The 12,895-nt window shown below is 40.7% G+C and overlaps 1 protein-coding gene across 4 annotated transcripts in view; it reads left to right on the forward strand.

Annotated features, from left to right (window-relative positions):
- Positions 1–12,895, forward strand: part of NFIA (nuclear factor I A) — a gene marked incomplete at its 3' end in the record, with an annotated part of 384,610 nt that overhangs the window by 254,537 nt on the left and 117,178 nt on the right. For all 4 annotated transcript variants that reach the window (XM_082613084.1, XM_082613086.1, XM_082613085.1 and 1 more), the window contains exons 5-6: positions 2,626–2,743; positions 8,753–8,880. In XM_082613084.1, coding sequence (XP_082469210.1) covers positions 2,626–2,743; positions 8,753–8,880 — 246 coding nt within the window. The remainder of the gene's footprint in view (positions 1–2,625; positions 2,744–8,752; positions 8,881–12,895) is intronic.

Consider the following 12,895-nt stretch of genomic DNA (forward strand, 5'->3'; position numbering starts at 1 on the left):
AAATTTAATATAAAAAGCAAATTTGGGAACGACTAGCAAAATTATTAATTAGAACTCTCTTTACACTTATTGTCAAGCCTAACCATTTGTTTTTGAAGTAAAGGCCTTCCTCCATAGAGCCTGTCATTGAGAAATGTGTCTGAATTTCAGAAAGTATGTGTGAATTTCAGAGCTTTCTATTTCTTAGCAGTGACTATTTTTATATAACGATAGTTGCGATTAAGGTTTAGCCATTGCTATTAATCAAACAACTAAATGTTTATTTTAGAAATTGCTGTGTCCTCTCATGCCTTTTCTTGATTCCACAGTTTTATTATGGCTTCACAATTCACCCAGTTTCCCAAGCTGCCGTCCTGGGAATTATCCCATACTCCTCCTTTTCCCTTATTACCACACTCAAGAAGTCAATACATTTTCTCAATTCTAACTCCTAAACAGCAGTCACCAGGCTCCTTTCTATCCCTTGAATTTAGACCACACCCCCATCTTCTTTTATTTAAATGAACTCCACTGGCCTCCACGGTTTTACTGATTATATTCTTTAACTGCCACCCCTCCCCACTCCAAGCTTACCCTCCAGACAGGTGGTGTGTCTAGCTTATAAGTGCAAATTTGATGACAGCATACTTTGTTGGTTCTCCTTTGACTAACAATCAATTCCATGTGACCAATGCTTACTGACTGCCTCCTGGTGTCCGGGATTGTATTAGATACTAGCAATATAAACCCAAAAGTCCCAATGATAGTGGAGTGTGATAAGTCCTTTAATAGCTTATAAACTTGGGAATCGACTGAACTCAAACTCATGTTCCTTAAAGAAACCTACCTACCTTCATGACCTGACCTTAAATCTCTCCTCTTTTCCCCATGTATTATATACTACATCATATCAAGTTATCAGAAATCCAGTCACATTTTATGTTCTCTTACCTTTTTTTTTTTTTCCGCGGTACGCGGGCCTCTCACTGTTGCGGCCTCTCCCGTTGCGGAGCACAGGCTCCGGACGCGCAGGCTCAGCGGCCATGGCTCAGGGGCGCAGCCACTCCGCGGCATGTGGGATCTTCCCGGACCCGGGCACGAACCCCTGTCCCCTGCATCTGCAGGCGGACTCTCAACCACTGCGCCACCAGGGAAGCCCCGTTCTCTTACCTTTATAAATGCTGTTCCCTCTGCCTAGAATACCTCCATTCCTCTCAGTTGGGTAAATCCTACTTGTCCTTTTAACATTCTTCCCAGGCATCACATTTACTGAGGCCCTTTTACTCCCTTGAACCTCTTATCCCTCAGCTGGGTTACATACCCACTTCTGTGCAGGCATGTCAATTTAGGAATAACTCTAGCAAAGGACTTATCAGACTGTATCGAAATTAATCTGTCAGCCTCACTCTCTAGAGCTGTTTCAGGGTAGGGACCACATCATTCATTTAAGTGCCTTCCTTACCCAGCACAATTCTTAGCAATAGCAAACTCTCAGTAATCATTTGCTGAAAGAATGAAAGTCCCTGGTTCATGATTTTCCTAATTACCCTTTCTTCTTATGGATATGAGCCTCTATTTAATTTATTTATATATCCACTTCTATGGGCTTAAAACTCTCAAACTAATGCCTCAATACAGAAATATATGCATCTATTGCTCCCACCTTATGTAATCTTTCAAAAGAACAGATTATTTGCACTTATATAGTTACATCACTGATTTTACACAGAATTGTTTTCCAAGATTGATAGATGTTATTTATTCATTTGAAAATATTTATTAAGCTACTCCTGTAAACAGGATATCCAGGACGTAAAAAAGTACGGAGAATCACATCTCCCACAAGGGTCAGCTCTGAAAATCATGTGTTGTCAAAGTTATTTTTAACAGTCCCTTAAATCAGAGGTCGGCAAATTCTTCTATATAAATATTTTCTGCTGTGTGAACCATATGGTCTCTGTCACAGCTACTTGTCTCTGCTGTTGTAGTGTGGAAGCAGAGACAGTATGTAAATGAAGGGGTGTGGCTATTCCAGTACAACTTTATCTACGAAAATTATGGCTCAGGGACCATAGTTTGAGGACACTGCCTTACATTAGAAGGTGGGACAAATAGTAAAGTAAAGATGTATGCAGGGTGCTGAGGTGACTCGGAGTAAGGAGAAATCACAGATTTCTCAGGGCAAGAAATTGGTAATGAGTGGCCTAGAAAGATGAATTTGCAGTTCAGAACTGATTCCAAAATACAGGTGAGTGGAAGCTATCAGGATCAGACAAAGTTAGAAAAGCCCAGGGAGTATTTTGTCTGGTCATTCAAGAAAAGTTTCAGACCAAAACGTGGAGGTATTTTTGTTAAAAGCATACAGGAATGTTGCAACCTTGGTGACAATTTACCATTACAAAAAGAGAAAAGATGAAAGGTATGTTATAAAAAAAAATAAAAATAACTATGTGCTTCCGATGTAGATGATTTTTATTGTCAATATTCTTTTAAGGTCCGAGTTTATTACTGATTATTTTTGATGATCTTACCATATAAATTCAAAAATAAAATGTGTTAAATGCGACACTGAAATATGCTCTCCTTGGTCTTTTATTTACAGAACTTACCTGATGTTTCTTTCTTTTTTTTTTTTTTTAATTCTAGCACCAATAGCTGCAGGAACTGGCCCAAATTTTTCTCTCTCAGATTTAGAAAGTTCTTCATACTACAGCATGAGTCCGGGAGCCATGAGGAGGTCTTTACCCAGCACATCCTCTACCAGGTAATTTGATTGATGGCTCATAAAGAGGTCATAATTCATAGTTACATACCTTGATTTTAACTCTGGGCCTGCTAGACACTTAGCAGTGTGTCTGTAGTAGTAGAAGATACTAGAAATGGGTTCAGCCCCAGTGGATTTTCAGTCTCACTGGGGAGAGAAAGCAAATGCATATGCAGCATGCATATATGTGTATACACACACACACACACAGACACACACACACACACAAGTCAGTGAAAAATTGTGTGGCATAGGCTGAAAATAGTTAAAGACAGCTTTATCCGAAAGGAGTGACTTGTGCTCAGCTATAAACTGTAAGCACTCGTCGGGGTTGGTGAGATGGAAAGTAAAGGAATGGTGTTCTGGGTGGGGTGAAAACATGAGCAAAGGCATGGAGGAAGGATGGATGATGAACATAGCAGGTTCTCAGGAAATTAAGGACAAGACTTGACTAGGGAAAAGGGGGTGTGTTTTGGCTTGTTTGGCAGAAAGCTGACACTGGTGACATCAGTCCCAGTCTCCATGCCCACAACAGACATTACAGCTCAGTCCCAGCTCTTTTCCTACTGAGCCCCCGACAGGTCTCAAAATCCAGTCTACTGGAGTTGCCCTGTGAGATGCAACCTATTTGATATCCTGGTGTGAGGATGTAAAAGCAAATGCAGTCCCCCAGCAGTGTGAGGCCAGATCATAAACACTGTTACACCGGGAGACCTTTAAAAGAGCAAAGCTAAAAGAACATAACCAGATAACAATTCTGGGGTTCTTGATCCCCTTGAGGTCACAAAGCCAAAATCAAAATGAAGCATTTTGCAAGATCCTGTTGTCTCTAGATAACCTGTACCAGAGGGAAAGGGATTAGGCATTAAACCCACAGTATTCTTTTACAAATTGGCTTTAGCACTGGACTGTGACAACAAAGAAAAGAATGGTGCAGAACAATCTTTAATGTTTGTGTACTTCGCAGAAAAACGTTTGACAAAGGTATATTCCTCCTAAAGCAAGTACCAGAGTTTTAGGGTTTAAAACAATGGCCAGATGATAGAAATTTTCCATGGTAGAGATTCATTCTTACCTTGACTTTTAACCATATTTTAACAGTATATTTGATCATGACTTTAAAAAAAATCAGCTTAGTCATCACCGATACCTTGAAGACAGTTAAAGAAACAGTTATTCCTTAAATATAACCACCAGATTCTACCATCATCTTTCTTGCTGTTTATATGTCCCCCTCAGTTCACTGGGGTATCAGCTCCTCAGGAAAAAAAAGTCTCCAATCCGAAAAAAACACTTATAATAAAAGAATGAGATTGTGAACACATTTGGATGTTAATACATTTTGAGGATTTTGAATGTCTGCTGATGGAAGAGACACTGGGTGTAACTACACTCAGTGAACATGAAAGAGCTTTGCAAATACTTGTGGTCAGTGATTAATTTAAAAGTTGATGGGCTATTTGTTTTTCATATGTGTGCTGCGTATGTACCATGGACATCCCAAATACCCTTTCAACTTCTCCAGCTGTTTTGTTGCCTTTTGTTGTGATTCTCTGTGTGGAAACCTGGTTATTAATGTTGTTTAAAAGGCTAGTGTCGTTCCTATAATCTGCAAATAACTAACCCTGATAAGGTGCTAATTACAAACAGCATCAGTAGTTAATAACTTGGTAATATGTTTGTTTTGCTCACATTAGACTCTCCTAAGATGATTCTTTTAAAATTATTCTTTAAGTATATAGACTCAGCAGAATTATCTGTGTACAGGTGAGAAAATGTGCCCAGAAGAATGCCCCAGATTTACATATAGAAAAGTTCATCAACCAATCAATATTTGTTGATGCTGTGCCACTATTAATCGGTCACCTGCTCTGTGGCAGGCACTGTATTAGGTGCTTTACATCCCTGATATGAGTTAATCTTCACAGTAATTTTACAATATAGACAGTGTTGCCATTTAACAGTGGGTCAGCCTAGAGCTCAGAGAAGTTAAGTAACTTGCCCAAGGTGACAGACCAAGTAAATGGCAGAGTCTACATTCAAACTCAGGTCTGTTGAAAATTTAAAACCATGCTCTTTTCACACTGAATCCTCTTAGGAATGAGGCTCACTCTTCTAGTAAGGAACAGTAGAATGGGAAGCCCCCAGAAAGGAATACCCAGCATCTCTACTTTGCCTGGACACTTAGCATTTACTATTTTGAATTATTATTATCATCTTTGAGGTATGTACAGGTCCTGCTTCCCCATCTGGACTGTAAATCCCTTAGAGAACAGTGTCTAAGTCTTCTAAATCAGCAACAAACATTTATTAGGTCCCAAGGATATTGTCCTAGGCACTGTGGATATAAAGTCAAGTACAGGAGCTTTGCAATCTCGAGGTAGAGACTAACAAATGAATGGAGATTGTCAGTTCAGGGCACTAGGAACACTCAGGAAAGATGTGTTTTGCTGTTTTGTGGGGACAGGGTAAAGCTTCTAGGCTTTGTACGTAGTAGGAATTAAGCAAATATTTGGAATGAAGGTAGTAGTCTTACCTTAATTTCTAGGTAGAATTGATAGGAACAAAACAAATTCCACACACAAGAGAGACTGCTTGGAAGAGTATTTATCCTCCCTCTTATATAGAGATCTTACTAGTCCTTTCCAGTGCTCCTCAGATGTTTCTGGGAGAGTAGAATCACTGTGTTAGAAAGTCAAGAGCAAGAAACCAAAATTAATGACTGATTCATTTCTAAATTTTAAAAAACAAAGAAGACTGATAAGCATTAACTGTAGGTTCTGTACCCCTTCATAGTAAACATCTGCAGAATCATAGAAGGGTAGTGTAAAAATTGGGATAGTGTATACTTTTTTAATCCCAGAGAACTTCATCGAGATAAATCAACTGTCAAGTTTGTGAAGTCAGTAAACTTTGTCTTGGAAGCCCTCCACTCGTCCTTCCTGGCACTTCTAATTTCCTTCCCTCCTGCATCCTGTTCTCTCCTCCAACCTGTGTCGCCACTTGCAAACATTTATCCTGTATCAACCCTTGACAGTCCTTGCTTTCAAACTACGGGGTCAGCTAATATCTACACATTCTTTCACCTTTAGGATTTAATAACTGCATGAGTATTTGCGTTTCATTAGAGGACACCAAGGAAATCAAAAGCTTTAGAAACTCAGAGAAGTATTAATAATGGGAGAATGACGGGCAGTGAAGTTGGCCTTTTGGGTGGGATCTCACTGAGTCATGACACTTGGGCGAATCCTTGTCACAAGTACTCATATGACTGTTTCTAAATCTGTAGCCCAAAAATAAATAAATAAATAAATAAATCTGTAGCCCAATTCAGCAGTTTTTGAGCATCTGTTATTAGTCAGATACTGTGATAGGCACTAGAGATAACAAAAAAACAAAAAAACCTGATAGTCTCCTTCCCCACAGATCTCACAGTTTTATCAGAATATGCATGTCTTACCTTTTATTTGCCAAGGAACATAAGGAAAATATTTATTTTGTTTCCAATTTGTATTCTTCCAACTTCCAAAATTATTTCAAGCGGCTTTCAATTTAAAAACACAACAGATAGTATTAAATATAGAGAGGACAGAAACCATGTGGAAAGATAGGAGAGACTATTATATCAGGAATGTGAACCCAGAATTATGCCTTATGTTTAGCCCTGAAATTCCTGGTTGCCAAGGCAAGAAGGGGGAACACTAGGTTATATAATGTGCATTTGCTAATAAAAGGAAACAGTAGAAATTCGTTTAAAGAGACCATATTTTTTTCTGGTTTTATGTATTAGGAGGAATTTTTGTGTGTATATCCTTTTATAAAAGACTTCTATTAGATGCAGTTTTACATAAAATACAGAAAAGTTCTCTGAGTGGCTCTTTTTCATTGAACTTCAAGGAAAGCCAAGCAAAGAACATTAAATATGCTATTAAAGGTTTTTCCTTTGGGTACTAAGCTAGCATGCTACAGATATGTTGCTTTCCTGTGGTCTGGCTTTAATGAAAATAGAGCTTAAAGACTAAGAATCCTGGAATGCCAAATTGAATAACTAGAAATTCGTGCCTTGAACTGGGCCTTCTGCATTTTTTTACTCAGGTTGCTGCAGTAGCCTCTTAACTCTCTCCCTGGGGGAAGGTTCCATCCCCTTCTTTTCCCTTTGCTTTTCAGAAGCCATCATCTGTGCAACTACCAGAGTGACCTTTCTAACAGACGACTCTGATGTCACTCCCTGTTTAGACTTTTTCAGGGAGTCTCCATTGCTTATAGGATAAAGTCCAGACATACAATATCTTCTATCACCCCATCCCCTTCTTTTGCTCTGCCCCTCCTGCTACTTCAGCCATAGCAAACACCTGCCAATTCTCTGCATGTGTCACACTCTGCTCATGGTGTTGTTACTGCCTGATATACACCTCCCTCCTGGAGTGATGTTCAAAATAGCAGATAACCTGTGTGACTCAAGCATACCACTTAGGACAGACCTGCCCTGCCACAGTGTGAAGTCCTGGAATGCCCCCCTGATGTGTCAAACCTTAACCCTTTAGGTTTGGGATCATGAGTCTGTTCTGGTGCAAAGATGGGATGACAGGGTTGGGGGAAATGTATGGGGCATGGGACAGTGGCACTTTGCCAACTGGTAAAGAAGTATTTCAGTATTTTAAAATCGAGAATGGCTGCCTGAGGGGTGCATCAGCTGAATAACAGCCCGTCTCTGCCCTGTCCTTTCTACCCCATCTCCTGACACTCTCTTACAGACAGTTCAGGAAGCATCTCCAATGGGAAGCCTTTCCCGACCTTCCCTGTGTATCACTTTTCCTAACTCCTTCAAAGAACCCACTATAACCTCTGTGTGGTTCCATCATCATACCTGTATTTCTCTTTGCACAATTTTGTTTACCTCTCTGTCTTCATCCACGAGATTCTAAACCCCATGGAGACAGGGGTTATGTCTGATTTATTTCAATATAGCAGCATTTAGCACAACACCTGGCATGCAGGAGGTGCACAATAATTGTCTGATGAATGAACACATATTAAAAATTCTGTACCCTGACACAGGAGGAAGAGATTTCCCAACAAGCACTTGCACCAAGTATAAAATCTACCAATTCTGGTATGTTAGTGACATAATCAGTTAACACAATGAGAACAACATCAGCAACATGTAGCATTTCACTCCCTTTTAACTCCTGAAGTCTCAAATTGAGAGGAAAAAAAATTCAGTCCTTTAACTGGTAGAAAATGGAATATATTCTGGAAATGTCCCAACCATACCTATGCAAAACTAAAAAATCCCCACCCTGATGGCATAGAATTTCATTTTGGTAATTTTGTTGTAGAGACAGTGCATAAAAGTCACTGGGTCACGCTTGTTTCCATGTCCCTATTCACACAAGGAGGTGTACTCCTTCCTTCTGTTTTTATCTTGTTTATTCACTGTTGTACCTCTAGTGCCCAGATCAGTACCTGGACTGCTGTCACTGTGCAATAAGTATGTTTTACATGAACAGATCTGAATGGAAGATGAGAAAACATGGCAAAAAACCAAACAGCAGTCCGAGCTTTTCTTCAAGGGTCATGCGCCCTGATGTTTCTCCTTTCTGGGGTGGCAGAAGGGATTGAATTGATGTCTAGGGACATTGCTGACGGCTATGCCCCAGCCACTGCTCTAGGAGATGCAAATGTGAGCGTACTACTGACTCTTCCAGGTGGAGACAGGAGCGGGAGCCAGCCACCCGTTCCTCAAAGGAAAAAGGAACTGGAGGTGGGGGGCAGCAGAAACTCGAGTGACAATAAAAATCAAACCCAGACGCTTGGAACAACACAGACCCAAGACTTTGCTCCACATCCAGTGACTCACTAAACTGAACAAGAGCCGAAAGAGAGACCATGAACTACACTGAGTTGCCCAACTGCTTCCTCCCTTGGCTTTCTTTCCACCAGAGATGCCATGTCCAGGAGAAAGGTGCTTTGGATGACTTTTAAACATGTCCCCGTTTGTTATTTCAGCTCCACAAAGCGCCTCAAGTCTGTGGAGGATGAAATGGACAGTCCTGGTGAAGAGCCATTTTACACAGGCCAAGGGCGCTCCCCGGGGAGCGGAAGTCAGTCCAGCGGGTGGCATGAAGTGGAGCCAGGTAAGCGGGCTGGGCAGTGGGCTTGCAGCCACCCCTGTAAAGTCCAGGATACGTGGGAGCCCACGCCAGGCATAAAGGGAACGCAGCAAGCTCAGAGCAGTGGACTTCTTCCACGTGAACACGTGTTTGTACCTGACTGCTGCTTTTATGAAAGGGTGGTAGTGAAAGGATGCCATTTAACTGAGAAGAGAGACTGAGAATGGTGTGTAGGGTTTTCTACTCTTACATCTTTTCACCTACACTGCAATCCAGCGTTCCATTTGCCTTTGCTTTCATTTTATACTAATTGCCTTTTGGGTCTGGTTTTATCTTTTAATAATCAAAATAAAAATCTATCAACTTTTTCAACTGCGTTGATAACATTAGAAAGGTAGAATGGGTTCCCTGTGTGGTAGCTTGTATCTTGGATCTTTATAAAATGAGACTTTTAAATATGTTTTCCTGTTACTGGACTTCATCATGATTCTTTTTTATTTAAAAGGAACAGCTATCTTTATGTCCCTCTTTCATGGACTAAGCAATTGATGACTGCTAGTTTAACCTCCTGGGGTAGTTCAGTCTTGGCTCTGGAGTCTTGAGTAATGTGACTAATTCTGATAGCAGAAGCTTTTTGAAACTTTTCTCAGTGTCTAACCTCCACTTTGTCAAGGGAAAATCTTCTCCAGTGGCTTCCTCGATATGCAAAGTCAAATGCTGTAGAGAATAGAGTGGGCTTTGGAAAAAGACAGGCAGAGTGTAATCCTGACTCCAGCTCCTGCTGGCTGTGTGATTATGGGCAAATTACCTAACCTCTCTGAAACTGATTGTCCCCATTTTTATAATCTGTCAATAATAATAGCTATGTCAGTGCTCTTGAGAATTAAATGAGGTAATATACATAACCTGTCTATAAATCACACCTAGTACATAAGTTTGAAAAAATTTCCCCAACCCGTGCCTCAGAGTAATTCCCTGCAAAAACAGACAAGCGCCAAGAAAATCTCTGAACCCCTTCATCTTCAAATCTTAACTTTTTTCTCTCCTCTCTAACATATCAAAAGAGAATCCTCAGAGGGTGTGACTATAAAGGAAATAGCACAAGGGAGATTTGGGGGATGATGGAACTGTGCTGTATCCTGTTTGTGGTGGTGATGGACAGGAATCTATACATGTGTTAACATTCATAGAAAAGTATGCCTTCCACTCCTGAACCCTCAGGCAGTTTTGCTATATGATAATTAAAAACAAAACAAAACCTCAGGCCCCACTGTCTGAGTCCTTTATCTTGTTCACTTTACTAAAATGCAGAAATTTCACTTTGCCTTACTTCTACCTAATCTTTTCACCCAACTCATTCATTCATTCGCTCACACCTTCACTGGGAACTTTTCTCATAATGAGGAACTATGCCTGGTTCTGGGAACTCAAGGATGAATGGGAAGGCTATGGCTCCTGCTTTCAAGGAATTCACAGTGGGGATGGGGAAGAGACACATAAGAAGATTTTTAGGGGAGATTGGTTCAAGATGGCGGAGTAGAAGAATGTGCACTCACTCCCTCTTGTGAGAGCAGCAGATTCACAACTAACTGCTGAACAGTCATGAACAGGAAGACACTGGAACTCACCAAAAAAGATACCCCACATCCAAAGACAAAGGAGAAGCTGCAATGAGATGGTCAGAGGGGGGCAATCACAATAAAATCAAATCCCATAACCGCTGGGTGGATGACTCACAAACTGGAGAGCAATTATGCCACAGAAGTCCACCCACTGGAGTGAAGGTTCTGAGCCCCACGTAAGGCTTCCCAACCTGGGGGTCTGGCAATGGGAGAAGGAATTCCCAGAGAATCAGACGTTGAAGACTAGCGGGATTTGACTGCAGGACTTTGACAGGACTGGGGGGAACAGAGACTCCACTCTTGGAGGGCACACACAAAGTAGTGTGTACATCAGGACCCAGGGGGAAGGAGCAGTGACCCTATAGGAGACTGAACCAGACCTACCTCTTAATGTTGGATGGTCTCCTGCAGAGGTGGGGGGTGGCTGTGGCTCACCGTGGGGACAAGGACATTGGCAGCAGAAGTTCTGGGAAGTACTCCTTGGTATTAGCCCTCCCAGAGTCTGTCATTAGGCCCACCAAAGAGCCCAGGTAGGCTCCAGTGTTGGGTTGCCTCAGGCCAAACAACCAACAGGGAGGGAACCCAGCCCCACCCATCAACAATCAAGTGGATTAAAGTTTTACTGAGCTCTGCCCACCAGAGCAACACCCAGCTCTACCCACCACCAGCCCCTCCCATCAGGAAGCTTGCACAAGCCTCTTAGCTAGCCTCATCCATCAGAGGGCAGACAGCAAAAGCCAGAAGAACTACAGTCCTGCAGCCTGTGGAACAAAAACCACATTCACAGAAAGACAGACAAAATGAAAAGGGAGAGGGCTGTGTACCAGAGAACAAGATAAAACTCCAGAAAAACAATTAAATGAAGTGGAGATAGGCAACCTTCCAGAAAAAGAATTCAGAATAATGATAGTGAAGATGATCCAGGACCTTGGAAAAAGAATGGAGGCAAAGATTGAGAAGATGCAAGAAATATTTAACCAAGACCTAAAAGAATTAAGGAACAAACACCTAGAAGAATTAAAGAACAAACAAACAGAGATGAATAATACAATAACTGAAATGAAATATACACTAGAAGGAATCAATAGCAGAATAACTGAGGCAGAAGAAAGGATAAGTGACCTGAAAGACAGAATGGTGGAATTCACTGCTGCAGAACAGAATAAAGTAAAAAGAGTGAAAAGAAGTGAACACAGCCTGAGAGACCTCTGGGAAAACATTAAACACACCAACATTTGCATTATAGGGGTCCCAAAAGAAGAGAGAGAGAAAGGACCCGAGAAAATATTTGAGGAGATTATCACTGAAAATTCCCTAACATGGGAAAGAAAATAGCCACCCAAGTCCAGGAAGCGCAGAGAGTCCCAGGCAGGATAAACCCAAGGAGAAACACGCTGAGACATGTAGTAATCAAATTCACAAAATTTAAAGACAAAGAAAAATTATTAAAAGCAACAAGGAAAAAGTGACAAATAACATACAACAGAACTCCCATAAGGTTAACAGCTGATTTCTCAGCAGAAACTCTGCAAGCCAGAAGGGAGTGGTACCATATATTTAAAGGCATGAAAGGGAAGAACCTACAACCAAGATTACTCTACCCGGCAAGGATCTCATTCAGATTTGACAGAGAAATCAAAAGCTTTACAGACAAGCAAAAGCTAAAAGAATTCAGCACCACCAAACCAGCTGTATAACAAATGCTAAAGGAACTTCTCTAAGTGGAAAACACAAGAGAAGAAAAGGACCTACAAAAACAAACTCAAAACAATTAAGAAAATGGTAATAGGAACATACATATTGATAATTACCTTAAATGTGAATGGATTAAATGCTCCAACAAAAAGACCCAGGCTCACTGAATGGATACAAAAATAAGACCCATATATGTGCTGTCTACAAGAGACCCACTTCAGACCTAGGGACACATACAGACTGAAAGTGAGGGGAAGGAAAAAGATACTCCATGCAAATGGAAATGAAAAGAAAGCTGAAGTAGCAATACTCATAGCAGGTAAAATAGATTTTAAAATAAAGAATGTTACAAGACACAAGGAAGGATGCTACATAATGATCAAGGGATCAATCCAAGAAAAAGATATAACAATTATAAATATGTATGCACCCAACATAGGAGCACCTCAATACATAAGGCAAATGCTAACAGCTATAACAGAGGAAATTGACAGTAACACAATAATAGTGGGGGACTCTTAACACCTCATTTACGCCAATGGACAGATCATCCAGACAAAAATTAATAAGCAAACAAAAGCTTTAAATGACACATAGACAAGATAGATTTAATTGATATTTATAGGACATTTCATCCAAAACCAGCATATTACACTTTCTTCTCTAGTGTACACGGAACATTCTCTAGGATAGATCACATTTTGGGTCACAAATCAAGCCTC

This window comes from Mesoplodon mirus (genome assembly GCF_964341445.2).
Source record: "Mesoplodon mirus genome assembly, chromosome: 3".
NCBI lineage: Eukaryota > Metazoa > Chordata > Mammalia > Artiodactyla > Ziphiidae > Mesoplodon > Mesoplodon mirus.